This window comes from Pezoporus occidentalis, unplaced genomic scaffold (assembly GCF_034315485.1).
Source record: "Pezoporus occidentalis ecotype Australia unplaced genomic scaffold, CSIRO_AGI_Poc_V1 ctg147, whole genome shotgun sequence".
Lineage (NCBI taxonomy): Eukaryota > Metazoa > Chordata > Aves > Psittaciformes > Psittacidae > Pezoporus > Pezoporus occidentalis.
This window is the reverse complement of record NW_026913284.1, coordinates 1,498,609-1,526,326: the sequence shown is the minus strand read 5'-3', so window position 1 is coordinate 1,526,326 and position 27,718 is coordinate 1,498,609. Positions and strand designations below refer to the sequence as shown.

Genomic DNA, 27,718 nt, shown 5'->3' with positions numbered 1-27,718 from the left:
CATTGCAATGGGCAGAGGTGTGGCACAGGGCTGGTAGCTGGCAGTGCCAAGTGCTCTGGCCAGCCAGGGTGAGCCTGTGGGGTGGTAATGCCAGGTGACCCCCATGGCCCTCACAGGGACAGCACTGCTCTGTGAGCTGGGGGACTCTCTGCAGGACAGGAACCTGCCCAGGATCAGCTGGATTCATGGAGCTCCCAGTCTGTCTCCTCCAGCACATTCCAGATGGTGCAACACAAACTGGGTGCAGGTAAGCACAGCAGTGCTGACTCAAGGCACTAACTTCCAGAATACATCACTGGGGCTGTTCCTCTTTCTAGAGCATTGTGAAGGCCAAGACACCTGCACACAGCCTGATGCGTGCACAGCACACACACACACTGCCAGCACGCTCACATGCACCTACATGCACACATGCAACAGTCTGTGTGCACCTGCCCTGTCTGCACACACTCTCTGTGCACACACGTGTGTAAGCATTCAGTGCACTGACAAAACATGCTCACAGCCCGTGCACACACACACATCTGCACTCACAAATGCATGCAGTGCTGCACATGCACCCTACCACACATGCTGCTCTACATGCTGCTGCTTGTTGCACCCACCAGCACAGCCAGGCGGGCTGCACCAGCCACCCTTGCTGCTTTTTGACACTAGAAGTGGGCACGTGCTGTCACTGCTACAGAATCCCTCAGTCATCGACCCCAGCTCCTGCCCGGCCCTGCTTCCTTCTCTGGAGAGACTGTGCTGGGACCTTCCTGCTCTGGGGGTCTAATTTCCACCCTAAATATATTCATGGATAACTTATCCCCAGTCATTCCTGTGCTAACATTGTCTTTTAGCTGAAATAGCTCTTCTCCTCCTCCCTGGCATTTACCCCGCTGATGTATTTATAGTGAGTGCTCTGTTCCCCTGCAGCCTGCGCAGTGCTGGGCATGAGCCGCTGTCCTCCCATCATGGGTTCCTTGGGCCCTGCCATCCCCTGTGATGTCCCTGCTCCTCTCCCAGACTGGCTCCAGCACAGGCAGGTTCCCTGGTGCCTATGCAGGGCCACAGGCAAGTTGCCAGCGCTGCCAAAAATGCCTCCCCTCATTCCTCCTACGACCGCTTTTCCCTCTCCCATGACTGCATGCCCATGGTGTGGTGGCTCACAGCGATGGACTCCCACACTCAGAGGCCTCCTCCCTTGGTCCCTATTCTCCCTGCTGTCCTCTTCCTGTCACTGTCCTGCAGTGCCTGACCTGCCTTGCCCATGAACCCCTGCCTGCCCTGGTCCTGCATCCCAGGCCAGCTCACTGCTCCCTGTGCCCGGAAAGCTCCCAGTCTGGGGAATTTTGTGCCAGGGTTGGCAGTGCCGTGGTGACTGCCACCCATCCCAGCAGACCCCAGTGAGCTGCTGCCTCCCAGCACCCTTCCCATGTCCCCTCCTCCTGCCAGCCAGGTCTATTTCAGGTGCTCACCAGGCACCAGAACCCCTGGAGCAGCATTATCTTATGGCTCCAGTTGATCAGAGGGCAGGTCAACCCTGAAGCGTGTTTAATTTCCCCCCAGCATTTACCTCACCATAGGCAGCAGCAGAGTGCAAAGGCTGGGCCCTATGTGCTGCCCACTCAGGGGTGCCCAGCTCCTGCCCTGGGACCCCCAGCCCTGCGTGTCTCTCCCATCACAGCCCCGGGCTCTGCAGTGCCTTCCCAGTCCATGCAAGTTCCCCCGCTGCTCCTGTCACCGTGCGCAGTGCCCCCGGGTCCCTGCGTGGACTCTTCCTGTCGCCGGGACATCATTAGAAATGTTAATTATTTATTATCACTAAAAGCCCTTTTTGCTGCATTGCTGTTCTCTGCCTATCTCTCTGCCCCGTGATGACTGTAACCGGATCTGCCCGTGCTCGTCTCCCGCCTCATGGTCCCTGTTGTCCCTGCTTTTCCTTGCTGGGGTGCAGGGTAGGGGAGTGAGGGCAGTCCCCCACACCCCATGGGTTGGTCTGGACTTGTCCTGCCTTGTGATCCTGGAGCTGTGGCTGACACAGAGATGCACCAGTGCCAATCTTATCCTGGGGACTGCCCTGCCCCGGGACAGGAGGCTTGAGGAGTGCCTGCAGCGGCACTGCAATGGAGCCAGGGGCGATGGGGTTCCTCAATGAAAGGAGCACTTTGCTGCTGCTCCCTGGCTAGGGGGTCTCACCAGGGAAGGGACAGCAGGCTCTGCTGCAGCCATCCCAGGCAGTATCCGTGTCTGGGGAAGAGCAAACAGGCTATGGGGACAACTGGGGTACTGGTGGCAGCCATCTGGGGCTGTCAGGACCCTTGGGGTCAGTACACACTCAGGGCAGCCAGCTGCTTCAGAGGAGCCATGCAACTTCATGGAGGCAGGGACATGCCCAGCCTGCCCAGCTCTGCCTCCTCTGCCAGGGCTCCTGAAAGACTGATCAGCTCCAAGTAGATCCCACTGATGAATCAATTCAATCACGGCCTATTGAAAGCTGCCAGATTCCTTCCCATGAAGCAGCAGTTGTCACCTGATGCAGTGGCACTGCCATGGCCAGCACTGGGCAAGATCTGGAGCTGCTTCCAGTTGCAGCATCCCTGAGCACTGTCTGCCAGGCAGAAACAGCCTCCTGGCAGCATCTCTGCTTTCCGGAGCTGGCCACTGTGCCCTGGTACCTCTTAGGGACCACGGCAGGATAGGTCACGATGGAGCAGGCTGTGACACAGTGCCAACCGGGGTTACCTTGAGTCAGGATAAAACCTGGATCTTACCCAGAAGGTCTCTCTTGCTTATTCCCTTGCATCTCCTGAAGGAGCCAGGCTATTCGGGTTAGCAAGATCCCCAGTCCCAGGGTTGTCACCAGCCACACCATGCTGCTGCATGGTCCTGCTGAGAGTGCTGGAATTCAAGACAATAACTCAAAGGAGGCAACAGCGGTAGCTCAGGGAGAGGGGCAGGCTCCCAAGGGAGTGCAGGGAGGAGCACCCAGGCCATTCCTGGAGCAGTATTGATTCCTGCAGCACAAGTGCAGCCTTCTGCGCCTATTCACTGTAGATATGCAGGAAAACGGGAAGCAAGAGATCTCAGCTTCCCCCTCCACAACCAGCCTGCAATCTTCTCCCTGCCTGTCAGCCGCCGGCAGCACCAGCCCGCACCACGAGCTGCTTCCCCACATTATACAGCACTGTCACGAGGCGCCGAGTCCCCAGGTGTTTGGTGCAATAATGCAAAGCAGATCTAATCCATCCTAGCCCTGAGCTCTCCACAGACCCAGACCATGGGCTGAGTGTGTCCCCTGGACGGGGGTAGGGGAGAGACCCAGGGCTCTGGGTGCTCTGGGTGCCCCTGACACGCTGCAGCAGTTGGGTAATTCCCTCCTTGCCTCTGTGCGCCTGCTGCAGCTCCCCAGGGCTTTTCTCTGCCAAAAGCACTCAGTAAGCATTTGCTCTGCAGCAATAAATCAGAGGGATGCCCACATGAGGATGGGGTGGCACTGAGCTCTCTGGGACTGGGGACTGGGATGCAGTGAGGCACCTGAGGTGATGCTTGGCCCTGGAACATGGCTCATTTATTTCAGTGCGATGCCCAGTGCCCACAGCTCAGTGGGGTCCCAGGCCACAGCAGCATTTCTCTGACCTCCCCAGGTTGTCTGCCTGCTTTACAGTCAGAGCAGAGCAAGCAGAGACTCCTCTGCACCTAGGGTGCAGTCCCAGAGGGCCCTAAGGCCTGGCTGGGGGCTGGTGTGGCTGCAGAGGTGCCCCAGGATTGTGCCTGGCTGTCATTGCTCCTCCTGCTCACAGCCTGGCAGGGAGCGGGGGGCAGCCATTAGCCCTAACCCTAACCCTAACCCCTGCACCCTCTGACACTCCCATGTGTGGGTTGAGCCAGAAAGTTCTCAGCTCCCTCAGAGCCCTGGAGGTTGCAGGGGGTGACAGGCTCTCTGGTGCTGGGAGGAGGCTTCAAGGCTCAGAGGCTGTGAGAGAAAAGGCTGCTCAGGGTGCCAGTGAAGTGCTGAGGTTGCCCTGTGCTGCCTCTCCTTCCCATCCCAAGGGCCAGAGATCCTCCCAGAGCTGGACGTGCGTGAGCAGGAGCTGGATGCATGGCTCGCCTGTGATCAGACCCAGATCTGGGGCCGCTGACAGCTCCTTTCTCTCCTGTGCTGTTTCTTTCAGCCTGTGCCTCCCCACGGCCCCAGTTGACGCAGCTGCAGATGAACAGATAAGGAGAGCCAGGCAGCACTCCTAGCCCGCTCTGCTGTCCCCAGGGAGACACAGGCACAGCAGCTTTAGATCAAAACTCTTCAGAAGGAAGAGCAGCCCTGGCTACCAGCAGCCCACTGGCTGTGTGACATGGGCAGTGAGGTTTAGGATGCCAAGGCAGCCAGAACGGGGCTGCTAGCCCCCCAGTGCAGAGCCATGGGGTGCTGCAGCTCACCAGGCTGAGTGTCTGGGGGCAGACCTGGCAGCAGCAGCTAGCCCCTGCCCCAGCCCTGGGAGCCCAGTGCCACCCTGCTCTGTACAGAACATCATCCGCCCTTGGGGAATAGGGTCTCCACAAATGGGAAGACTGTCAGGACACCTGAGATCCCCTTAGCACAGAAGGTGGGCCGCAGTCAAGCAAAGCCTTGCAGCCCCAGTCTGGGGTAACTGGCCTCGGGGGTTGGTGCTAGTCGTGTGCCTTTACACTGCTGCCCCCTTGCCCTCAGCTTTCTCCTCTTTTCTGAGGAGCATGGGGGTGTCAGCAGTGCAATAGGTCCTTGTCCCCATGGCAAGCAGTCTAGAGAGTACCACCATGACCTTTGTGTGAGACAGTAGCACAGATACAGCTTCTGGGGCTGGAGAGGACACATGTGAATGTCTCCAGCGGGAAAAACAGAGGGGGTCCTTCTACAGCCCACACCTCGCAGTGCTTGGACCGCGATATTGCTGCTGCCATGGAAACTGCTGTGGAGCATCATCCTCCCACACTGGCCGGAGTGACCAGGCCACCACTGTCCCCAGCCTTCCTTGGGCTTTGTCTGAGGGCACCTGGCTTGAAAAAGCAGGAGAGGCTGGGCGTTCCCTGCCAGCCACCATCCCTGGGTCACCCTGGGCTGTGATGGGATGGGGGCACCCCATCTGTGTGGCAGGGACAGAAAGCCCGGGGAACTGCTGGCAGGGGCGTCTGGTGCCATTTGCAGACAAACCCAGCTCCCACGTGGCCAGGGGCTCCACACTGCTTGGCCTCCCACAAACATAAATCATTTTCTAATTTATAACATGAATAATTGATTTTGCCTCCATAGCTGGTAATAAATCTCCTGTGCGCACATGCATAAGAAAATAATAATAATAATGAAAGCGATCAGAATCTGTTGCCATCGATTACCTGCAAGAGGGACCATGGTCCCCTGTGCACCACTGTGGGCTGGAGCAGGCACTACTCCCCAAGGGGCGCTGGGTGGCCCTGCCTGGTGTGAGCCTTCCTTGTCTTGCTCCAGGGAATGCAGCCGGGGTGGGATGACCCTATCTACTCGAGTCTGAGCCACTGGGCCTACCATGGTCCCAGTACTGGTCCCAGCGTAGCAGAGTACTTCAGGGCATCTGAGATCTCAGGCATCAGCAGTCCCAACCCTGTAACTGCACCCAAGGAAGGGTACAATGTTTGGCACAACCCCATGCACTGATACACCATGCAGTGCCTCAGTGACACCTTGACAGGGAGGCAGGTCCCTGGTCCCTCACTTCCTCAGCTGTCTGGGCACCAGCCTTGCATCCCACCATACTAGGCAGTGTGCATGCTATGGGGCATCACTCCTGCCTCACCTGCAGTTATGAGGCTGCCTGGGAAGCAGCTGCTTGGGAGTTGCATTGGAGAGCTTTGGCTTGTTAGGAAGCAGGTCCTGGGAGGGGAAGGAGGGGCTGAGACCCTGTCCCTGTCTCTGTCCATCAACCAGACAAACCAGGGCAGCTGCAGCAGCCATCGGCCTGCACGGACAGTGAGCCCTACACCTGCATGGGTCCCCTGAGCCGTGCCTCTCCCCTGCCAGCGCTCGCCTTGAGTGTGAGAGAATCCAGCCCTGCTCTCCCATCCTTCCCCCGTAAGTACAGGCCCGCTCGGCAGTGCTCTGCAGCACCAGCACTTCATTAGGAGCCGCAGGATGCGCCGGCCACGGGCACGTTCCCAGCGCTGCCCAAGCTGCCTGCGGGTGAGCGAGAGTGGAGGGGCCCCGCTCATCACGTGCGGGGCACAGGCAGGCTGCGCCTCGCCAAACCCCGGGAAGGAAGCGGAGCGAACCGGCGCACACACCTTCCCCGGGCTGCGTGTCTGGGCGGCCGGCACGCCGGGATGTGACCTCAGCCCCTGGCAATTCCCCGGTGCCCCGGGCAGGCCGGAGCAGGGGTCGCTCTCCCTCCTGCAGCCCCCTGTCCATCACCCCCCAGCCACGGAGAGTCCTCCCCTCCGTGGTGCCTGGGGCAGGAAGGATCGCGGTGGCCCCGGGGATGCCCGCGGTGGTCCCAGTTCCGGGGATGTGCAGAGGACCGGGTGGGACACGGCGATGCCAGCGTGGCCGGGGGAGCCACGGGGGCTGCCCAGCCGGGAAGGAGCGGCCGCCCGGGGCGCGGGGCGAGTGCCGGTGCTGCACTACAGGTCCCGGCGCTCCCCGCGGCGGGGCGGGCTCGGCGCGGCGGAAGCGGTGGCGGCGGCGCGGAGCGGAGCGGCGGGGGACCTGGCGCGGCCACTGGTAACGGCGGCGGCCTGGCAGGCGGCGCGGCCCGGCACGGCCCGGTCCGGCTCGGCTCGGCTCGGCTCGGCTCATCTCGGCGGGGAGCTCGGAACAGGGGCACAGCAGCCCGCGGAGCGCGCCCTGTCCGGTGCCAGGGCTGCACACTGTGCCCCTGCCCCGCTCTCCCCTCCCTACCCCAGCCCTGTCCCTCACCCCGGTATCCCAGCCCCCACCTCCATTCTCTGTTCCAGCCTCCACCCCACGTCCCAGCCATGACTCCCATCCACTGTCCCAGCCCCAGCCCCTATTCCCTGTCCCAGCCCTGAGCCCTATTCCTTGTCCCAGCCTCTGTTCCCTGCCCCAGCCCTTGTTCCCTGCCCCCGTCCCCACCCCGCGTCCCAGCTCTGACTCGTATTCCCTGTCCCAGCCCCAACCCTCACTCCGTGTCTCAGCCCTGACCGCCTCGCCATGGCCTAGGCTGGTCCCACTCGCCTCTCCCTGGAGCACCCAGATAACAGCACATTGCACACCCCAAAACTCTCCCCAGCTTATTGAGTCACTGAACGATGCTGGCAGGGACAGCCTTGAGGGCACAGGAGTTATACAACGTCCCCAGGTGCTTGGTGTGCCGGGCTCCCATGCCTCATAAAACATGTGCCCAGTGCTCCCAGGTTCTGGACGCTGTTTTTCACAGCTGCCTGCCCTCGGCATCCCCTCCATCCTTCACACAGCTCTGCGTGCAGCCCGCTCTGGGGCTGTCGCAGCCCTGGCCTGGCCCATGGTGTGATACTGCTGCCCAGCTTCTGCCCCTTGCACATTTTGGGGTGGTCATCTCAGCCACCTGCCTTTTGAGTGCACCACAGTGCTCTGGGCTTTGCTTTTCAGGCTGTTCCTGCCCACCAAGTGGTTGCCTTGGGTTCTGTTACCTTAATTTTCCCAGACTGGGTCTCAGTTTGTTTCCTACCTGCATTTCCTACATTTCTCAGATCCTTTGAATGATTTCCCTATTCTGGCCAATGTTTGCAACACCTCTCTGGTCAGTACCCTCTGCAAATTGAATTGCATTTCACTATTCAAGTGAAAGCTTGGGAGATGGTATAGAACAATACCGTGAAGTTCAGCTGAAATGCACCTTGCTTGCCTTGTCCAAAAGCTTTGTCCAGTAATTCTTCTGAAATTCCTTCTGCTGGGCAAGCCAATGTCCTTCATCCAGGTGCCCATCGCAGTGAGTGTGCAGGCTCCTTCCTCTGCCCGTTGTGTTCTGTGCTAGGGATGGGCACAGGGTTTATCCTGAACTGGCTCCAGGTTTATTACTCTTTCTCACACAGAAAATCAGTGCCTGGTTTGCGCTGCCTGTCACCAGGGCCCTGGTTTCTTCCTGGCACCACGTATGTGTTGATGGGTCCATGAGTTCATCTTGGCACCACCACACTGGCCAGGTGATCGTGTCTATGTGGAGATGCTGTTTTTGCTTTCCCTGCAGCTGTTTTTGCGAGGCCTCTGCCTCATTTGCATTTTTCTGGTTAAAAACAGTAATTTTGCCCTTTTGAGTCATCTTTATTTTTGAGCCATCATTAATTTTCTTTCCCTCCTTGTTTATTAATAGATCTTTTCACTTTTGTGCTGATTCTGCTGGGTTTATTTGTAAAGTCCTTTGTATTCCACTTAGCTCTCCAGCTATTAACTCCTGCTGGTTTGTTGTCCCTTTTCTCTCCTGCAGCTGTGAGCGGACTCTAGTGACTTACAAATCCTCCTCCTGTCTGAAACTGTTCACCCTCCTCTTGTCCAGGTATCTCCTAAGAGCATTGAAAATGAAAGGCAAAATTGAAATCTTTTTCCTTTGTACCTTTGGTGCCTTTGCTGCCTCCTCCCATAGCCAGTGTTTGCTCCAGCTGCTGGAGAGCATCCTTCTCCTGGCAGCAGGGGACAGGGCTGTCTTAAAGCCCCTGGAGCCGTGGGCAGGCATTGGACAGGATGCCATCTCTCTGCTCCTTGAAGTGCTTTGCCTTGCCTTGTGCTGGCAGCACTGTGCTCTTTCCTTTTCTCTGCCTTTCCCTGCCAGGTGCCCAGGCCCTTCCCTGGCCCTGTTGCCTACTGTGTGAGCCAGGCGGGCTGGGCTGTGTATCTGTTGGGAGCAGGAGAGGTGCAGGTAGCCAAAACCCCAGACAGTCCTTACCCAGGCTGCTGGGCACCGGTGTTGTGCAGTCAGCGAGTGTGCCAAGGCACGTGCCTGGCATGGGATGCACCCTGCGAGTGGCGGCTTCCCCTGCAGGGTTGTTTAGAATCTCCTTGTACTTGCCTTTTTTATTGGTCCTGTTCTTGTGTTTATTTATTTTTCCCCCTCCAAAGAGCCCAATCTGTGTCAGGCTGTAAAGAGTGACATTGCAGGTGCGCAAGCTGCGTGCTGAGGCTGCACGCGGGTCCCCCAAGGCTCCCGGTCCCATGCTGCCATCCCTGTTTACTGTCAAGACTTTAAGGTTATCTGCTCTATTGATGGGAGTATGGATTGAGTGGAATTAGAAACCTCGAAGGCTAAAAATACAGCTCCCTGCCAGGAAATGCAGCAGCCTGCTGGGAGGGCACTGGGTGGCACTGAAACTTTTCTGGAACTGGCACGCTCCAGGTGAACCCTGCAGCCCAGCATCCGTGCCTGTTCCCAGCTTCCCCAAGTGGGACTGTGGCCGGCATCTTTGCTAGTGGCAGAGGCCCTGGCTTTGCCACTGGAGCTGTGGTGTAGGTGTCCTCACCTGCTAGGCAGGGATGCAGATGATGGAGGATTGGCGATGCGCTGGGCAGTCCGGTCTGTGATGTGGTCAGCCCTGTCTTGTTTATGGGGTCCTTCCCTGGACTGGAAGGGGTGAGAAATCAGGGAGAAAACGCTGCCTGTCTGTGCTGCAGATGGTTACTAGAGGAGAAAGGCAGGCTGGCACATTGCCTGAGCAGCTGCTCTGAGGCCTCACAAACTCATGCCACAAGCTCCCCATGAGCCGCATAGTCCTGGGGATGTTGTGAAGGGAGCCTGTGCCTGTAAGGAGCTCTGACCACCTTCTGGCTGATGCTCCAGCATCCCCTGACCACACCAGGGGATGTGTTGTGCGGGACTGGTGGGCATTGTGTGCCAGGCAGCTGGGCAGCTCTCCCACCACCACTTTTGCCGTGGTACTGTGGCATGCTTTTACCTGCTTGGTGCTGTGATGCCAAACTGTTTTGCTAGCTGGCTTCAAAAAGCAGGGCAGCACTCAGGGCATCATGAGCCCTTTTGGGACTGTGCTGACCATTGCCACCTGGCTTTGCAGGGTGAGCTTGGTCCCAGAGTCTGGACGCAGCAGGGTTACCCTCTCCAGGGTAGTGTGAATGAGACCCGAAGCCAGGGCTGTTGCTCTGCCTCCTGGAGCGTGTAATCGGTCGGTGCCGATGTGTGGCTGTGGCATCGATGAAGTGTGTAATAGGCTGGGGGCAGGAGCTGTGCTGCCCTATGGGGAGGAAACAAAGTGCTGCAGTACTTGTTTGCCAATGTGGGCCAGCCACCACCTTCCTGTGCTTCTCCCAGGGATGTGGGATGCGGCTCTTCCCCCTCAGCAAGCGGCAGGCAGAGGCAAAGCTGCGCAGGGAGAGGATGTTCCCAGCACCAGCCGTCTGGCTAATGGTGCACCATCTGCTTTTGGAGGGTGAGGCAAGGTGAATGGCAAGGTGAATGGCAAGGTGAATGGCAAGCTTTCGAGGAGCCCATAAATCCTGTATGCAAAGGCTCTTCTTGGAGGTGACTTGGGATGTGTGTGGAGCAATGCTGCTCCTGGCTGCTCCCCATGCTGGAAATTCTCGGGAAGCAGAGCTTGGGGGGATAAGTGTTCCTCTCCCCAAGCTGTTTGGTGATATCTCTCTACTGGTGCCCCCTCTTCTCCTGCACCCGGGCTGCTGCTCTGTGAGAAAATGTATAATACCTCGGTCTTGAAAAATGACTAATCCAGACCTTGGAGGGTTTGTAGGATACGTTCCTTTCTCGCAGTCGATAAAGTGGATCGTTCTGCCAGCAAAATTAGTGTATCAAAGAGGGGGAAAAATGACAAGAGCTGCGGAGACAGAAAAATGATTGGGGCAGCCCTGGGACTGTGTCCAGTGTCCCTGTGGCGCCCGTGCCTGCGCCTTGTGCCACAGAGGTGGGCAGGAGTGCACGGGCACGAGGTGCAGGCACGGATGCCACGGTGATGCTGGGGAGCACTGCCCTTCCCCGGCTTGCCAGTGGTTTCCAGAGAGCTGTGAAAGACCCATCCATCCATCCATCCATCACGCTGAGGGAGCTGCCTGTCCACCCTTCTGTAAGGAGGATGGGATGATGCCGTGTGGCACGGGCTGCCCCGGCCACTTTCCAGCCAGTGGTTGGCCTCCCCTCGCCTTCCTGGCACCGCTGCTGGCTGTCGGTGAGGGCCACAGGGAGCATTTGCACCTTGGTCGGGGGCTGCGTGCAGGGGAGGCTAATGTACCGGAGGTGCCTCGGAAATGAAAGCCTTGGATGGGTTCCTGGCCCTATTGATCCGCCGGCAGTTTATGCATCCTGACATTCATAATCTCGGTCGGCGCTGATGGTCTAGATTAATGGGCCTGGGGGCTGTCCATCCGTCACTTCACATTAATTACTGAAGAGGTGTTTTTCCAGTGATTTACCTGACAGTGGACTGTGATGAATCCCCCTAAATGGAGTGGGCAGTGATTAATCACGGGGCCCCAGCCCAGCCCCGCTCTGCCTTCCCCTCAACCGCAGCGCAGCCCCCCACGCCATCCATCTCTGTAAACTCTGTCTGATGCATATTTATAGGGACAGGGGGCCTGGCAGCTTGTGGCATGCCTGCTTCTGCCAAAGATGATGAAAAATAAATCTCTGCCAGGCCAGGGCAGCAGGGCTGTGGCATGCTGGGGTTGCAGCCCTGGTCCTGGGCTGGAGTTGTGTTTATGGTGCTCTGTGGCTGCCACCAGCTTCTCCACAGATTTTGATGCATGAATGGTGCAAGGGCTGTGTGTCCTGCTTCAGCTATGGATGCTGGCCCCTGGGGCTCAGGGGTTCCAGGCAGCAGCTACCAAAGCGGAGCAGGCATCCCAGTGATACTGGGAGGGTTTCCCTGCTTCACCCAAGCCTGGTAAACCCCACCAAAGGCTGTAGGGCTGCAGAGTACTCCAAGTGCCAGACCCCATCTGTAGACCTGCTGTGGTGGGTGCAGTGTTGGGGCTCTGCTGTCCATTGCTGTGTGCCAACTGCTGTTGGAGTGAGGGTGGGTGCCAGGCTGGGACCCCAACCTACTGACCCGTGCAGGGGCTGCCCGGTGGCTGCTGGGCGCAGTCAGGGCAGTGACACTGTATCTCCTTGGCAGGCAGCAGTGGCACCATGCAGCAGGAAGCTGAGGGCAGCCGGCCGCGCCGCAGGAAGCCCGACATGGCCCTTTATGTGCCCAAAGCACGGCGGGAGAGAGCAGTGCAAGCAGCGGGCAGCACACCAGGCGGGCAGCGCCGGGAGCCTGAGAACCACCGCCTGGTGCAGGACACTTGCCAGGCCAGCGGCGAGGGGCAGAGGCGAAGCCCCCGTGCCAGGACACAGGCGGGCAGAGTGGCGAGGAGGGAGAACAAGGGGGATGCTGGCCCAAAGGAGCCACGGACAGCCTCTGCTGGCCACAGCTCGAGGCTGGGAGGCAACTGCCCCATTGCACCAGAGAGCCTAAGAGCATCACCCAGCATACGGGAGCCGTGCCTCGATCTGGCTGTTGCCCAGGACAAAGCATCCCACGGTGAAGGACTTGGAGGGGTCAGCCACGGCCAGCAGATGATGAGGACTCAGCCTGACCCTCCATCCACGCTGAGTGCTAAGCCTGGGGCCGTGGAGGCTATCCCCAAGATGGGGGGTGACCCCACTAGCTCAATGCCTTCCACTAGCCCAACGCCAGCATGTCAGATAGGGTCAAGTGGTGTGTCAGAGATGCCCCCAGGACCAGCTAGAGATGTCTCCCAGAGCCTGGGAGAGGATGTCCTGCAGCCAGCAGGGCTGGGTGACCTGGGCAGTATGCACAAGCTGGCATGGGAGGCAGTGGGTCCAAAAGCCCAGGAGGAGGAGAGGGAGTGTGGGGGTTCTCTTCAGGCAGGTCAGAGTGAGGGCTGTGCCACTGGGGTGCCAGAGGATGAGGAGAGGTGGGGAGGAATGGCAGAGTGTGCCTTGGGTGCACCAGAAGTCAGCTGCGAACCTGAGCGCTCAGGGGGTGGCATGGATGATGCTCCAGTGCTCCCAGGGAAGAGCACCCTGGGGCAGGGCATGGGCAGCCCATCCTGGCTTCCACCTGGCAAGGAAGAGAGCAGTGCATGTGCTGGGCATCCCAGTGGGGAGGGAGACCCAGTGCCTGCTGCGGTGGGAGCAGGCAACCATTCTGCCTGCACAGACAGCAGCACTGGGGCTGAGAGTGGCCGGCTGGGTGCTAGGGAGGAGCTGGTGAGTGAATCATGGGATGGGGCACCCTCAGAGAGCTGGGAGCCCCCAGCGCCCCTGGAGCTGCTGTGCCATGGTGTAGAGGAACTCTTGCCCGCGGCCTGGGCTGAGGAGCCAGCGGGGGCAGATGAGGATGCAGGCTTGCCACAGCAGCACCAGTGCAGCCAGGAGACCAAGGAGGAGGAGAGAGGTCTCCGTAGCAGCTCCCCAAAGGAAGAGCAGACCAGCACCAGTGCCAGAACCCCAAACCAGGCCAGCCCGGGTGCCGAGGAGAGTTGGGACATGCTGTTCAATGATGATGGAGACTGCCTGGACCCGCGCCTGCTGGAGGAGGTATGTCCTGCAAGCCAGCACCCGTGGGGGTTTGCAGGGATGGTGGCTGCTGCTGTGGGGACAGGGGTCTGAGGGGGACAGTTGTCCCTGTGTCCTCCCAGGTGGTTGCATGGCGGGGCAGGCTGCACCCAGGGCATACGGCCAGCCTGGCTGTACTGTCTGCAGTACCGTCAGCTCTTACTAAGGGCACGAGCTGCCTGCAGTGCCAAGGATCTCCACCTTCACACCCCTGGCTGGTTCCCATCCTGTCCCCCAGTGCTGATGAAGGCTTGGGAAGATCTTCCCTTTTACAGTACATAAAGTGCACCCAGTAAAAGCTGCTTAAGCACTGTAAATTGCAACTGCACCCTTGTGAAACCAGGGCTGGTGATAAAGAAATGGGCTGAGATGTATGGGCTCCCATTGAAATAGCAACGGGATGTTTCCTCGAAACCACAGCTTCTCAATCAGCTGTGATTCATTACCATACCCTCCTGCACGTGTGCAGCTGGATTTACTACAATTAGCTGCTTAGCACCAAGACCTACTCTCTTTTCCTGCTGCTCATGAGGAAGGCTAAGCCTCTGCAGCGAGGCTGGATATCCCTTATTGCATTTTAAATCAGTAGTGTCAACATGGTAATTTTCTGAACGGCATTAACCTGCCCAAAGTAACAAACAGCACTAATATTGGTACCTCCAGTGTCTGTCCACCCTGGGCTGGAAGCAGAGTGTGAAGTAGTTCATGGTGCCTGATGACAGCATCTTTACCAAAGGGTGCTGGTACCCACCTTGTCCATGGGGCTGTGCTCTGGCTTCTGTGCCCTCTCTGAGCCCAGCATGGGGCTGGGTGTGGGGCACATGGGGCTTGCCTCTGGGACTGCTTGGACAGAGACTATGGGGGGGTGTGAGTACCCCCATCCCTGCCTGACTGTGTTCCCCCCTGCTGCGGCCCCAGCAGGGAGGTCATGGTGAGCACTGGTGCAAGGGACACAGTGCTGCTGCTCTGAGGGCACATGTGGTGCGGGCACTGGCTTTCCATGGGATGGCACGGTGGGCACGGCTCTGTCCTTGGATGCAGCTGAGTAGCTGCCTGGCCCTGGGAGGGCCCATGTTATGGTGCAGCCACAGGTTGCTGTGGGCAAGGTTGTGCTGTGCAGCACGGGTGCTGGCTCCAAGGAGTTCTGGAGTATCCACGTTAGCTTTGAGCGAAGCTTGAGCTTTCCAGGGAGCTTCCCCAAATGGGTAAATAGGAACCTGAAAAGGGGGTTTATTGATTAAAACTTCCCATCTTCACCCCTGCAGGTTCCTGTGCTGAGTGTGGTGCTTCTGGAGCCCTCTGAGCTCTCGGCAGGCGAATGTGGCTGCTGAGGTGGGGCACAGGCTCTGGGGGTGAGGGAGCTGTTGTTAATTAACAAAAAGCACAGGAAAATTAGTAATGTTCTTCCTCGTAACTGAATCCTTATGCGATGCAGATAGCTGGCAGAGAGCAAGATTTATGATGTTCTGCATGGAGGAGAGATTTCTGATAGTGGAAGGCTCTTTAATCTAGCAGGAAAAAACACCATAGCGAGATCCATTGGCTGGAAGCTTAAACCAGACAAATTCAGAGCAGAAATCAGTTCGAGCACAGAGGATAATTAAGCACTGCGACCATTTCCATGCAGGTTTGGAGGACTCTCCACGAGCCAGTACAGCGAGGTGGGGACCATGGTGTACGTATGCCGGGGCCATGGTGTGTGAGTGTCAGCGCCCACCTTCCCTCCAGCTCTGGATGTGCACTCTCAGCAAGTAGGAGGGAGTGTAAGGAAGCGGCCACAGACCCCTCTAATGTGCTCTGGTGAGGGTCTGTCTTTAGCGAGCAGCAAGGTGTGATGTGAAGGCTTTGTTTTCCATGGTGCCCGTCTCTGCTGTCCCCCTCTCCATCCATCAGCCATATGCCAGCTCCTGCTCCCAGCCCTGCCCCATGGCTGGGGGTCTCTGGGCACGCTGTGTGCCTGGGCTGGCAGTGCAGGGGGAACCTGTTGAGCCGTGCCGGCTGCACAGCTGAGCCTGCAGCCAGACGGATCCTGTCCTTGCTGCCCCACCACACTCTGTGATTTGTGAAGGTCAAGGACCGCTCTCGCACTCTGTGCTCCCTCTCTCTAATCTTCCTTACGCCTGGCACTCCCCGAGCACTCTGCTCCCTCAGGCGGCACCGCAGGGCTTCATCCTGCCCGGGGATGGCTCCTTCGCTTTCCTGAGCAGCAGGGGTGCTCTTGGTTAAAGGGTGATGGTGGCAGGGCAGGCGGCTCTGCCAGCAGTGCTGGCTTGTCCCGTGAGCTCCATCACTCAGCTCTACCCTCCGCCAGCATCCAGCCGCCCCAGCAGCTCCCCCTCACCTGCTGTGAATCCATCTTCCCCATAAAATTGTCGGAATGAGCACTTCTTATTGACTGAGCTGGCTGGGATTTATGGACTCTTCCAGCCACGGTGTGTTCTGCTACGATCGCTTGGGGGATCAGGCTGGGAACCTGGCTGAGTTATGTATCTGGTCCATAGCGCCATGCTCCAGGGAGGACGGTGGAGCCTCTGATGCCTTTGGGCTGTCCCTGGCCCAATGTCTCAGCTGCAGCACCCTTTACCATTGGCAGGGTGCAGTTTGGAAAGAGGAGTGCAGGAAGTGATGCATGGTAGCTCACTGGGCAGAGAGTGGTGCAGGGGGGCATACTGGCAACGATGCTGTTGGGCAGAGGGGAGTAGGGGGCAGCTGCAGCCCCATGTCATGGGAGTGGGACACTGCTGCCCATGAAAAACGGGAGAAGTAACAAAGTGTACAGCCATCGTCTTTGAGGGTTGGAGGAAGTGCCCCACTGTGAGATACTAAAGGCGCACAAACTGTTTCACTTATCAGGAAGAAGATTGAGAAGGGACTTGATTAGCATGAGTAAGTTCCATCATGGGGAGGAGACTGGGGACTCAGGGCTCTTTAATCCAACAGAGACACAGAACAAGATCTGCTGGCTGGGAAGCAGAGACTGACAAATTCAAATGAGGAATACAGCATAAATTTTAGCTGTGCAGGTGATTAACCACCAGAACTTGCTCCTCCGGAGAGCGCCGGCTTTTCCACATTGGCAGCTGGGGTGCTGATGGGCTGCTCCAGTGCATGTGCTGCAGCAGGGGCATGCCAAGCCCAGTGCTCCCGCATGGCAGGCAGACATCAGTCCTTCCTCCTGGCCTTGCTCTCCTACTCCTTGTGGTTCCCCAAATGTATTTTGGGTCCTGCAGAAGGAGGGTTGTGCTTGGGGGTGCACACACTGGTGCCATTCCTACTGTGTCTCTGGTGGGATTGCAGAGCGCAGCAAGTGGAGGGATGCTGGTAATGGGAAAAGCAAGTGCATAGCATGAGAACTCCAGTCAATAACTCCTAATATCTCGATGCCATGAATCCATCTGTAGTGTTGGGGTGGGCCGTGGAGCAGAACTACTTCCCAGGGAGCACTTGCCATGGGTTGGGAGCTGGCATGGGGCAGGTGGGCAGGGGTTGCTCAGTGCTGTGCCTCTCCCACCCCTGCAGCTCTCAGGGGGTGAGAAGAGGCGGGAGAGCCAGCAGTCACCCCGCTTTGACTACTATGGGGCTGAGCCTGCTGCACCGGACATCAGCGATGATGAGCTGCCCCATGTCATCGAGATCTATGACTTCCCCTCGGATTTCCGCACTGAGGACTTGATGCGTGTCTTCTGCAGCTATCAGTGAGTCTGCCTGCAATACTCTGTCACCGGCACTGGGGTCCCCTACCTGGGCTCTGCTTCAGACCCCTGCCCACTCAGTGCTGATGCCTTGCTGAGCTTCCCTCTCTCCGGCAGGAAAAAAGGCTTTGATATTAAGTGGGTGGATGATACACATGCCCTGGGTGTCTTCTCCAGCCCCATAACAGGTACTGCTCCCTGTTCATCAGGGGATGGGCAGAGGGGAGGCATCCCTGCCTCTCCCACGGCCAGATGGTGGGCATGCGGCTGGCCTCACACATGGACACCACTACTCTCTCCCTGCAGCACGCGATGCCCTCAGCACCAAGCACCTGATGGTGAAGACACGTCCACTGTCCCAGGGTACCCGTGCCTCTAAAGCCAAAGCCAGGGCATACGCTGGTGAGTGGTACCGCCCCATGCTGGCTTGTGCCATGGTGCTTATGCTACAGCATCTTCATCCCAATAACTGGGGAGGGACAGGACAGCTTGCATAGCTCCACAGCACCTGTGCTGCATCCTCCTGGGATGCTCTTACTGATGTCCCCCATCTCTGCTCACCCAGAATTCCTGCAGCCAGCCAAGGAGCGCCCTGAAACATCAGCAGCCCTGGCCAGACGGCTGGTGATCGGTGCCCTGGGAGTACGCAGCAAGCAGACACCAGCCCAGCGAGACGCTGAGCGGAGGAAGCTGCAAGAAGCCCAGGGTGAGATTTGGATTGCCCAGGGAGGCTGTGGTGGGGGGACAACCCTGCTCATGGGTATGCTTTCTCACAGGGTGCTGGGTGGGAGGGGGCTGCCCCAGGGTGGGCTACAGCCACCTCCATGGAGTGAGTACCTGTGTGGTGATGGGGACATGGGGTTGACCCTCCTCTTGTCTCTGCAGAGAGGAAGCGCCTGGAGAACAAGCAGCGGGAGGATGCCTGGGAGGGCCGAGACTGAGCTGGGAGGCTGCACCTTCAGCCCCACTGGCAACCCCGCTGGGTGCCAGGCCCCTCTGTGGGCAGGCAGGGCACCCTGCATCTCAGAGCTGGGACGGATCCTGCACTGCATCCAAAAATCTGCTCCACTGAAAGGGATGAGCAGGATGCGTGCAGGCTGGTTGGTGCCTCGTGGATGCTGTCTCCCATTGGGCAGTGCAGCCCATCCAGCCCAGAGCAGGACCTGCCTTTAGCACTGGAAGCAGCAGCATGGGGTTGTGTGGGGCGGCCCTGGCCACCTGGCAGGGCCTTTGAGTGAGAGTTTGTCCTTTATTTTGCTAATAAATACCATCTATTTTATTTGCCTGGCTGGGCTGTGTCTTTCCGTAGCCCTGCGTGCCAGGGCAGGGTGTGCATGCTGGGGGCTGCCGCACGTTGTCCATGCTGCCATGGGGATGGGTGTCCTGGTGGGGTGGGGGGGGGTGAGGTGCAGGCAGGAGGGGTCAGGCAGGGCAGCAGCAGGAATGTGCTGGCAGGGTCCCTGTGTACTTCCGCAGAGCCTGAACAGCAGGGCCCTTGTTGGTGCATGGGCAGGGCTGCGTTCCCGGCCCCGCTCAGGGCTGTGATGTGGCTGCGCTGCCGGCACTGGTGAGCTGGGGGCTTCCTGCCCTGCCCTGGGGCGGGGGTGCAGGCAAGTGGCTGGGACCTGCTTGGTATCATCTCTCAGTACCCAAAAACCATCCCTGTGTGCCCCAGCAGTCCTGGCCTGTAGCCCACCCACACTCTTGGGGCCAAAGTTTGTGAAGTTCCCATGCCCTTTGCAGCAGGTGAGGATGGGGATGATGCTTTTCCTCCACTCCTGCCCATGGTCTGTGTTTTCCGTTGTGGCTGCCTCACCCCAGCCTGTGCTGAAGGGCTCTTGTGGCTGCCCCATGTCCCCTGGCTGTCCCCCAGCCTGGCGGCAGTGGAGCTGGTCACGACCTTGCAGCAGTGGCTGCCTGCCCTGTTCTGGTACTGCTGCCAGCATCTCAGCCACTGTTCCTGGCTGCTTGTGGCTCAGACAGTGGAAATACCAGGGTGTGAAGATGCTCTCATGTGGAAAGCATCCTCCCCACCATCCGGCATCCCTTGTACCCTCACACCAGCAGAGCACGCCTTCACCGGTACGTGCCTTGCCACAGACTCTGGTCCTGGGCCACCCCAGTGTGTCAGCACCGTGCCTGGTGGCTCCTCCACATGTGAACCACATGTCATGTGTGGGTTCAGCCCAGCCTACCCTGGCTGCTGCAGCCTCCTGCCCTGGGCTGGTGCCTGGCAGTGAGATGGCATGGGCAGAGGTGTGCAATGAAAGGGGTGGCACTGCTCAGTAGCTGACTCACCAGAGGCCAGGCAGGACAGAGCGTGGGTTGCTGGTATTCCATTTATTTCCTTTTATTTAAAAAAATAACCAACCTAGAAACCACGGGGGGAGAGAAACACTGAGAGCAGGGGCATGGTGGCCACTGCATCCCCACCCTGTGCTCAGGAGCCAGGACTTCAAGGGGCTGAGTGGCCCCATTCCCGCTCTAGGGCTGGGAAGCTGCCAGGGCAGCCTGGGAAAGCCCGGCACGGTGGCTGCAGCCGTAGTGGCTGGTGGACTGGCTGCTGGCCTGTGCTGCCACAGAGCTGGCCACATCCCCTTATGTGCATGGGGTCAGCCAGTTCAGGGCCAAGGTGCCCTGGCTGGTGGGGACTACTGGTGGCAAGCTAGGGCTACTTGGCACCAGCCACATGCAAGCAGCCAGGGGGCTTGTGGCTCCGGGTGGCAGAGCAGGGGCACTGCCTGGCTAGGGACACATCACCTGGACCAGGGCTGATCCTGGCTGCGGACTGGCTTCATGGTCCTGGGGTGGAAGAGTGCAGAGGAAGGAGCAGGGGATGGTGGGGTTGATAAGGGGATACCCCATCTCCCATAGCACAGCACCTTTATTGAGGACAGGATTGGTGCACAGGTGGCAGTGGCCAGGGCCTGTCCCGAGGCAGCAGGCTGAGGTAGTCATCCTGGGGGGGGACCGGAGCCACCAAGGTGGGGGCTGCTGTGGTACCTGGGCCCCTCTTGCAGGTCCTGGTGGTGCAGGGCTGAGCACCCCCCGCCTCGGGCACTCCCCACCAGCCCTGGTGCTTGTCTCCATCCGCTGCAGCAGCATCAATAAATACAAAAGTCTTCGAGTCCCTGAGCTCAGTGTGGTGCTGCCAGGGCACAGGGGCTGGGGTGTGGGAGCTGGGCAGCCCTGCGGCACTGCTGGGAGCATGCCAATGCCATGGGGTTACACCAGGTTGTTGGCCAGGCGCTCCCGTCGCTCCAGGTCATTCACTACATCTGCACCGTAGGCATCACCTGGGAAGATCAACGGCATGGGTTGGTGGTGGGGGGACATGGGACCTGCAGTACCCCAGCCCCATCTCTTCCCTCCGCCTGCCATGCCCCTTATGCTCCCATCTCTCCATACTTGTGTGGCAGCCGTGCATCCAGACGCGCTGCCCATCGTACTTGCACTGGCACCGCATCACATTGTTGGAGAAGTCCGACTCTGCCACCTCGTGCTTAGGGTTCACAACCACCTGGAGAGGGTGAAGGGCAGCACTGCTGTGCCAGGCAGGGCTGTAGCATGCATGGTGGGGTGCAGAACAGCACCTCGATGTACAGAGTGAGGGGTGCTGGTGGTGCCCATGCTGAGCTCCAGGGGATCAGTGCCCCTCCATCCCCATACCTGGAAGGTGTATCTGCCTGGTGGCACATCGGTGATGTCAATCCACTGGCAGTCGATGTCGTGGCGGTAGGTGTCCCAGCACCCCACACTCACCCCCTGCTCCCCAAAGTTGGCACAGGCAAAGCGTCTCTGCAGCCCTGTAGAAGGGAGGTGATGTGAGGGAGGGCACGAGCAGAGCCCCCTGTGGGGGGCAGGATGGGGGCTTTGCTGGCAGCGCTGCAGCTGGCACCTACCCTCTGGGCAGTTGGTGTCCTCCAGGCAAAAGCTGGCCTTGTGCCCTTCAGCCACCTTGGAACCATTGAGTGTCAGAAGGTCATAGTGGGTGAAGACCTCGATGCTGTGGAAATGCCTGCAGGGACAGGGGATGAGTGTGGGGCTGGTGCCCAGCTGGGGAGCACGTGGCTGGCACAGCCGCCCAGCTGGGAGGAGGCAGCACCCATAGCTCCGAGCAAATTACAGCCCTGAAGCCAAATAAAGCTGTAATGACAGTGCTGGTGCGGATGCTGCTCATTACCCCAGGCGGGCCAGTCTCTGTGGGATGGGTGCCAGTATGCCCTGCTTGGCTCTGGGAGGGGGCAGCTCCCTGCCAGCCGCTACCTGCAGGACACTCACCGGTGGCACTGGTGCCAGGTCCAGGCGTGGCGCCCCATCTTGGGTCGGAAATCGGCTCTGCCCAGGTTGTGGATCTGGGAGGAGAAGCGGAGGAGGCGGCGATGGCCGTAGGGCCACTGCATGTGGTCGGCGGAGCAGGAGAGGCAGCGCTCCTCATGGGCACAGTACAGCAGCTCCAGCGGCCGGTCCTCCAGGTAGGCTGTCTCCTGCACCAGCTGGGCATTCATCACCAGGTCCGGGGCATCTGGCATGGAGAGCATTGGCAGGCATGGAGCACACAATCCTCACCTTGCAGAGCCCCCCCATCTCTCTGTGCCAGGGGAAGGGGTGCCCCGTAGCAGCATTAATCCATGGGCTCATGGTACTCACGGGCAGTGCAGGTGACCCCCGCTGAGAAGCGCCCGCCGCCGCTGGGGCAGTGGATGGGGCCATGGCGCTGGCACTGCTGGAGGGCCAGCTCGGTGCCGGCACAGCGCACCCCGCTCATCACCACCCGGGTGGCATCGGGGCTGCCTGCCCAGTACCATGTCTCCTGGGCAGTGGAGGAGCACAGTGCTCAGATCAGCTTTTGCATCCATACCAGCGCCCACCCCACCTCCCCTGCCCCTGCATTGCCACCAGGGCTTGTCCCGGGGGGCTGTCCTGCCCCAGAGCCTCTGGCCACCCCATGCCCACACCTCACATCCCATAGAACCCCTTGCAGCCCAGGCCCCACTGGGACCCCGCTCACCTGGAGGGCATGGCTGGCAAAGCCCAGCCCCAGCTGCCTGCAGACCACCATGGCCTCGTTGAGCCCCCACTGTGCACCGCACACTGCGCCCCACTGCAGCTGCCCCTGCACCGGCACCAGCACTTCCACAACTCCCTCATCAGGGCTGCGGCCCCCGGCCAGGCGAACCTGAGGGCAAAGGGGGGCTCAGCTGCAGTGTGGGGCAGGCCCCCAGGTCCCCCACCCAGCAGCTCAGTGGGACAGGCATCCCCATGCATCCAGGTGAACATCTCTGCCTTCCTCTTCCTCCTTTCCTTACAGGACCATTTTTGCCACCCCTCATCTGCATGCTGCTCTGAGCACCCACACCAGGCAGAGAGCCTGAGGGACAGGGGGGCTCTGCAGGCTCTGGGGAGGACTCAGGGGCTCACCTGGCTCTTGAAGTCCATGTTGGGGACGTGGCAGCGGACGGCAGCATCAGCCTCATGCCGACACCCGCTCTGTTCAGCATCCTGGAAGCGGCACTCTCCCAGGGAGAGCTCGTGGCCAGTGCACCGTACCTCGCTCATGTGGATGGGCCCCAGGCCTGAATCAGAGGGACAGTCAACTCCCCATGCTCATCCTGGAGCAGGGAGAACCCTCACCCTCCTTCCCCTCATCTGTGCATTACCCATGGGAATGGAGCTGCCCATATCAGGAGCAGCCAGGGGAGACCCATCCCAGTGCAGTGTGGAGCTGCCTGGACATCCCAGGGTGCTCCAGCAGCACCCAGTAAACCAGGGGCTTTCCTCTTTGTGCCCCTCCAAGCCCAGTGGAGCCCCTGCCACGCTGCCTGTCTCACCTTGGCCCATCTGGGCTCCCAGCAGGGCCTGCTTTGCTGTCCCGTAGCCCAGCTGCCGGCACACCACGCTGGCTGCAGCCAGGTCCCACTGCTTGTCACACACAGTGCCCCACTGCCCATGGCGCAGCACCTCCACCCGTCCCTCGCCGGCGTGGGTGCCTGCTCGCAGCCGCACCGGCAGCACCTGGGCACAGGGAACAGCCAGTAAGTGGCTCCAAGGCATGGGCCCCCCGCCTGCGCCATGGGGTGGCTGCATGCTGCCTGGCTCCAGGACCATCCATCGGCAGGATGGGGTTATGCTGGGGCTCACCTTTCCCAGGGGGGTCTTGCTCCTGCCCTTGCCTGTGCCCTTCCGGAAGGCAGGGCCGGGCAGGCAGCTGACGATGGCGTGCATGCCGTGGGGACAGGCGTGCTGGTGGGGGGCTGGCGGGGACACCTCCGTGGGGCAGCGGGACAGGTGGGGCTCCGTGCCCTGGCATCGCACCCTGTGCACCCAGAAGCTGTTCTTCCGGCTGAGGGTCTTCAGGCTGCCAAGGGAGAGGAGCAGGGTCTGCTGTCGGCTTGGGTGCCCCAGGCTGTCCCTCGCCCAACATTCACACCGAGCCTGAGCCCTACCTGGAGCTGGGGTCCTTCAGCTTCTTGTTCCAGAGCTTCCTGTGAGAACACAGAGCCAGGAGGTCAGGGAGGCCATGCAGAAGCTGCAGGGCTCCAGACCCCCCGCCCCATCATCATCCCTGCCCTCTTCAGCACCCCATGGCAGGAGCTGGAGCCGTGAGGTCCTCCCACGGCACAGCAGGATGAGGAGAGGTCCTCTCCCCAGTGGCAATTACCGTGCCAAGCTTGGCTGTACCGTGTGCCCCGGCAGGACTGCGTGACTCCTGGCATCGGCAGGGGCTCATTATGGGTTGTATTTATAGCCCCAGACAGAGGCAGGGGTGGAGGGGCCCAGGGCCACTTGCCTCTCCTCTCCTGTACCCGTGCTTTGCTGGCCATGGCTGTTGACCATCTGTGCAGCACCAAGCTCTGCCCCTCATCCAGGCCCCAAGAAGGGGACCCAGGCATGGCCAGGCCATACCAGTTCACCCACCCATATGTGCATCCCCCTCCAACACCTCCCTTGGTCTCCTGTCCCACAGTGCTTCCAACCAGGCACCCTGCCCCACATCCCCTATGGCTGCAATGTGGGCCCCTGCATCCCTTACCGGTAGAAGCTGGTGTCGAGGGGCTTCTCCCAGGGGAAGCCCAGCATCCCGCAGACCACACGGCTGTTGTTCCTGGTCCATCCAGCATTGCACACCTGCCTCCAGCGCCCGTTGTGCTTCACCTCCACGGCACCCTCCATCACCGGCATGCTCAGCTTGGCCCGCGCCAGGATGGGCTTGAGCCGCACCTCCTCCAGGCTCAGCCCTGGCACATGCTGCAGTGGGAATAGGGGTGGGTACGGGTGCTCCAGCATCAGGGGCAGTGTGTTCAGGATGGGGACACAGGGACGGGTCAGAGGGACCTGCTCCAGTCCCCCTGGTGTGCCCTATGGGGCATAGGAGAGCCCCATGCCCCCCACTGACCTCTCCCAGGTGATCAGAGGAGATGGCCTGGGGGGAGCCTTCAGGCAGTCGCTGTCCCGAGCACACCACGCCAGCATCCTCACCGTGGTGGCAGTCACTGGTGCCCCACCCGTTGTGAACACACTCTGCCAGGGAGCTCTCGCTACCTCCACACCGCACATTGTCCATCCAGATGGGGCCTGGGGGACACATGGCAGGGATGAGGTCACCACTGGTGGGGCCCCCATCTCCTTCCCCATCACCATGGCCTGCATCCATGCTGCCCACATCCACAGCTGCTCACACCCTCAGCTTCCCAGGCAGGCTCCCCCCACCGGCATTAAGCACACTACACTTTCCAAGACCCCTTGTCCCCCCATTCCCCCCCTGCCCCCTACCTTCCCCTTGGCCGTAGGTGGCACTATGGGTCCAGGTGATGGCCGCGGTGTAGCCCAGCTGCCGGCAGGCGACGGTGGCCACATGGAAGTCAAAGCCATCGTCGCAGACCGTGCCCCAGCGCCCCTGGTACAGCACCTCCAGCCGTCCCTCCCCGGCCGGGCCTCGGGGCCCTGCCAGCCGCAGCTGCATCGGGGCTGGCTCCTGCTTGCTGGGGGCCACCCAGCACAGCAGCAGCACCAGCAGGATGGGGCTGGTGCTAGCTGGCATCACCATCGTGCTTCTGGGGATGGGGTGCCTGCAGATAGCCCGACACTGAGCACTTGGGGACTGCGGCAGGATGAGGGGGTGCTGCTGCAGCCACCCTGTGCCTCATGATTTGAGGGATATCATACCCCTTTGCATGGCAGTGACATCCTTGTCCTTGCTCTGCGGGGGACGCAGGAGCTGGTCCCTGCCATGCACAGCTCACAGCATCCCCCAGCTCACAGCATCCCCTATCCCGAGGTTCTGCCCCAGCCCCACATTCACCTGCCCCTCACTGGGGGTACCCAGCTCTAGCGTAGCCCTTCCAGGCACCCACTGCCCCATGAACACCACCCGGGCCCCTGTTGCTTCCTGCCTGCCCCATGAGTCGGGGCCCCGCAGAGCCCCCTTTTATCCCCCACCTGAACACGAGTCCCCTCCCCATCCTGTACACAGCCCCTGTCCCCCATCACCCCACTTCTCCCCGCATCCCCACTGGTGGGGTTGCTCACCCTCCCTCCAGGTGCCCGAATCCCTCGCCGGAGCCACCCTCAGCACTCACTGTGGCCGGGGCTGGCGGTGCGGGACGGGCAGCAGCGTGGGGCAGGCGGTGCCGAGGGGAAGCTCCGCCGGTCTCCAACAGCTCCTGCTGCCGAGCACCGCCTGCCGCCACTTTTATGGTGTGGCGGGGTGGGACGCACCGGGGGGGCCCACGCTGCCCAGGCCGGCCCCGGCCCCCCCGCACCGTGCCTGGAGCCCAGCCCTGCACCCTGACTCCCTCTGTCCCCACCTGTCACCCTGGGGAAAACCTGCCCCAATCCCTCTCTCTCCCCCACCACCTCGGGGGGGGGGTTCAAGCATCCCTGGGATAGCCCCTCCCTGCTGGGAGCCTGGAAAACCTCCCCTAAAATAAGCCCAATGCCCCCAGTCAGGGATGCTCCTCCCCCCATGCCCAGCACCGCGGTACAGTGGGGCTGGTCCCCATCCAGGCAGAGGACACTGCCACACTAGGGACACCCCAAAAGGACACCCCCTGCCCCTTCCCACCCCACGCAGCAACTCGAGCAGTGGCCTGAAGCTGCTGCAATGGACCCTGGACTTGGGGGACACATAGACCAGGCAGGGAAGGCTGTGGGGTAGCACCGGGAGCCTAGAGCACGGTCCTCCCAGGGCTCAGGGCATCACCTGAGTCATCCCTGAGCAGGGCTGGCTGTAGGGGTCCCCAGGCACAGCCCCCTCTAAGTGGGACATGGAGATGGGGGATGTCCCCCCTGACCTGCCCCGGTAGCAACCTCTGGCTTGGGGTGCTGCCAGTCCCCAGGGCACCCCTCTGCCCACACAGCCCGCCGTGCCACGCCATGGGACCGGGATAAACAGGAAGCCCTGTGCCCTTGCCGTGGCCAGGGATCGGCCAGGAATGTGCCGGTGGCCACCGGGCTGTTTGTTTGGAGTCAAGGCAGCCGGTTCCTGCCGGGAGGAGCCAGGATCAACACAGCTGGCCGGGAATAGCCCGTGAGCTCATCGCCACGTCCCACGGGAGCCTCCAGCATCTCTGGGCGTGCAGGGGTGCACGGCCCGGGACCCCCTCGGGGGGCACACTCATCCCTATGCTCTAGCTGGGTTCAGGGACATGCTGGAGCCTCTCTTGGGGTAGGGGTCCCTGGCCGGCCCCAACCTTGGGGCATGGAAAGCCCTTGGGAAGGGCAGGGCTGTGGCCAGCTGTGTAACCCGTGACTCACTCGTGTGTCTCAACGTTTTTGAGCTCAATTACTCAAGTGTGAGGTGAGAAGCCCGCCTAAAGGCCCCCCAGGGCGGATGCCGACGGGGTGCAAGACAGGGTGGTGCTAGGTCCCGCTTCCAGCCCTACCTCTGTTGATGGGGACAATGGGGGGTCCGGTGGTCTCTCCCACGGCTGGGACCTGCCAGTCTCAACCCACAGCAGCGGGACCACCGTGTCCTGCTGCTCAGTGTCCCCGTGGAGGTGACCCCTGCACTGTCACGCCTGTTGCTTCGGGGCTCAGTGGGTGCCGGCACCTGCAACCCATGCAGCCAGCACCGGCAGCAGATAAAAATACCCTCCAGCAGCAGGGCAGCCCCGTGCGGAAAGCTGCGGGCAGCGGCGGGGGGTGGTGGGGGGGTGGTGGTGCGGGGCTATTCTCAGAGGGCTGCGGGACTATTCCTGGCCGGTCAATATTGATTCAGCCAGCTCAGGTGCAACAGCTCAGCCTGGAAGCACCGTATTTAGGGCCCGTCGGGAAGCGAGGCGGGCGCCTGAATTGGGAGCATTGTCCAGGGGAGGAAGAGGGCAGGGAGAGGATGTATGCTCTGTAATCTGCAGCGAGCGGCTCCCGACAGCAGCCCGGGAGAGGGGCACACCCTGTGCCAGCGAGAGCCACTGGGATGCACGGAGCATCTTCCCTAGGGATGGAACACGTGCTGGCAGTTCCCAGCAGGAATGGGGGTGTGGGCATGGAGGGGAGCTGCCAGTGCTGGCTACTGCAGCC

The 27,718-nt window shown here is 60.5% G+C and overlaps 2 protein-coding genes across 4 annotated transcripts; one reads left to right on the top strand and one right to left on the bottom strand.

Moving 5' to 3' along the window:
* Positions 1-6,036: 6,036 nt before the first annotated feature.
* R3HCC1L (R3H domain and coiled-coil containing 1 like) lies at positions 6,037-18,476 on the top strand. 3 transcript variants are annotated; one of them, XM_062610426.1, is made up of 7 exons: positions 6,037-6,172; positions 12,059-13,487; positions 17,025-17,200; positions 17,315-17,385; positions 17,504-17,599; positions 17,763-17,903; positions 18,083-18,476. In XM_062610426.1, the coding sequence occupies exons 2-7, from the start codon at positions 12,069-12,071 to the stop codon at positions 18,136-18,138; spliced, it is 1,959 nt and encodes a 652-aa protein (XP_062466410.1). In that variant the 5' UTR covers positions 6,037-6,172; positions 12,059-12,068; the 3' UTR covers positions 18,139-18,476. The 3 variants fall into 3 exon arrangements, with proteins under 3 accessions (XP_062466410.1, XP_062466408.1, XP_062466409.1); XM_062610424.1 differs by lacking the exon at positions 6,037-6,172 and adding an exon at positions 6,650-6,709 and having other exon boundaries at positions 12,055-13,487; XM_062610425.1 differs by lacking the exon at positions 6,037-6,172 and adding an exon at positions 7,207-8,480 and having other exon boundaries at positions 12,055-13,487.
* Positions 18,477-19,522: 1,046 nt separating this feature from the next.
* LOXL4 (lysyl oxidase like 4) lies at positions 19,523-26,043 on the bottom strand. Its single transcript, XM_062610410.1, has 15 exons — positions 25,777-26,043; positions 24,971-25,266; positions 24,594-24,772; positions 24,231-24,445; positions 23,644-23,682; positions 23,339-23,555; positions 23,029-23,212; positions 22,619-22,773; positions 22,209-22,376; positions 21,848-22,010; positions 21,479-21,722; positions 21,100-21,215; positions 20,867-21,003; positions 20,606-20,717; positions 19,523-20,493 (listed from the first exon to the last, which is right to left on the bottom strand). Exons 2-15 carry the CDS (start codon positions 25,242-25,244, stop codon positions 20,423-20,425), a joined length of 2,274 nt encoding a protein of 757 aa, XP_062466394.1. The 5' UTR covers positions 25,245-25,266; positions 25,777-26,043; the 3' UTR covers positions 19,523-20,422.
* Positions 26,044-27,718: the final 1,675 nt, after the last annotated feature.

Bases quoted from the DNA above. Each gene is read 5' to 3' on its own strand.
- LOXL4 (XM_062610410.1), bottom strand. From the start codon at position 25,244: ATGGTGATGCCAGCTAGCACCAGCCCCATCCTGCTGGTGCTGCTGCTG. The intron at 24,446-24,593 runs GTCAGTGGGGGG...TTCCCACTGCAG, and splicing joins CCTCTGATCACCTGGGAGAG to CATGTGCCAGGGCTGAGCCT. The intron at 23,683-24,230 runs GTAAGGGATGCA...GTGTTCTCACAG, and splicing joins CTCGACACCAGCTTCTACCG to GAAGCTCTGGAACAAGAAGC.
- R3HCC1L (XM_062610426.1), top strand. From the start codon at position 12,069: ATGCAGCAGGAAGCTGAGGGCAGCCGGCCGCGCCGCAGGAAGCCCGAC. The intron at 17,201-17,314 runs GTGAGTCTGCCT...TCTCTCCGGCAG, and splicing joins CGTGTCTTCTGCAGCTATCA to GAAAAAAGGCTTTGATATTA. The intron at 17,600-17,762 runs GTGAGTGGTACC...CTGCTCACCCAG, and splicing joins CAAAGCCAGGGCATACGCTG to AATTCCTGCAGCCAGCCAAG.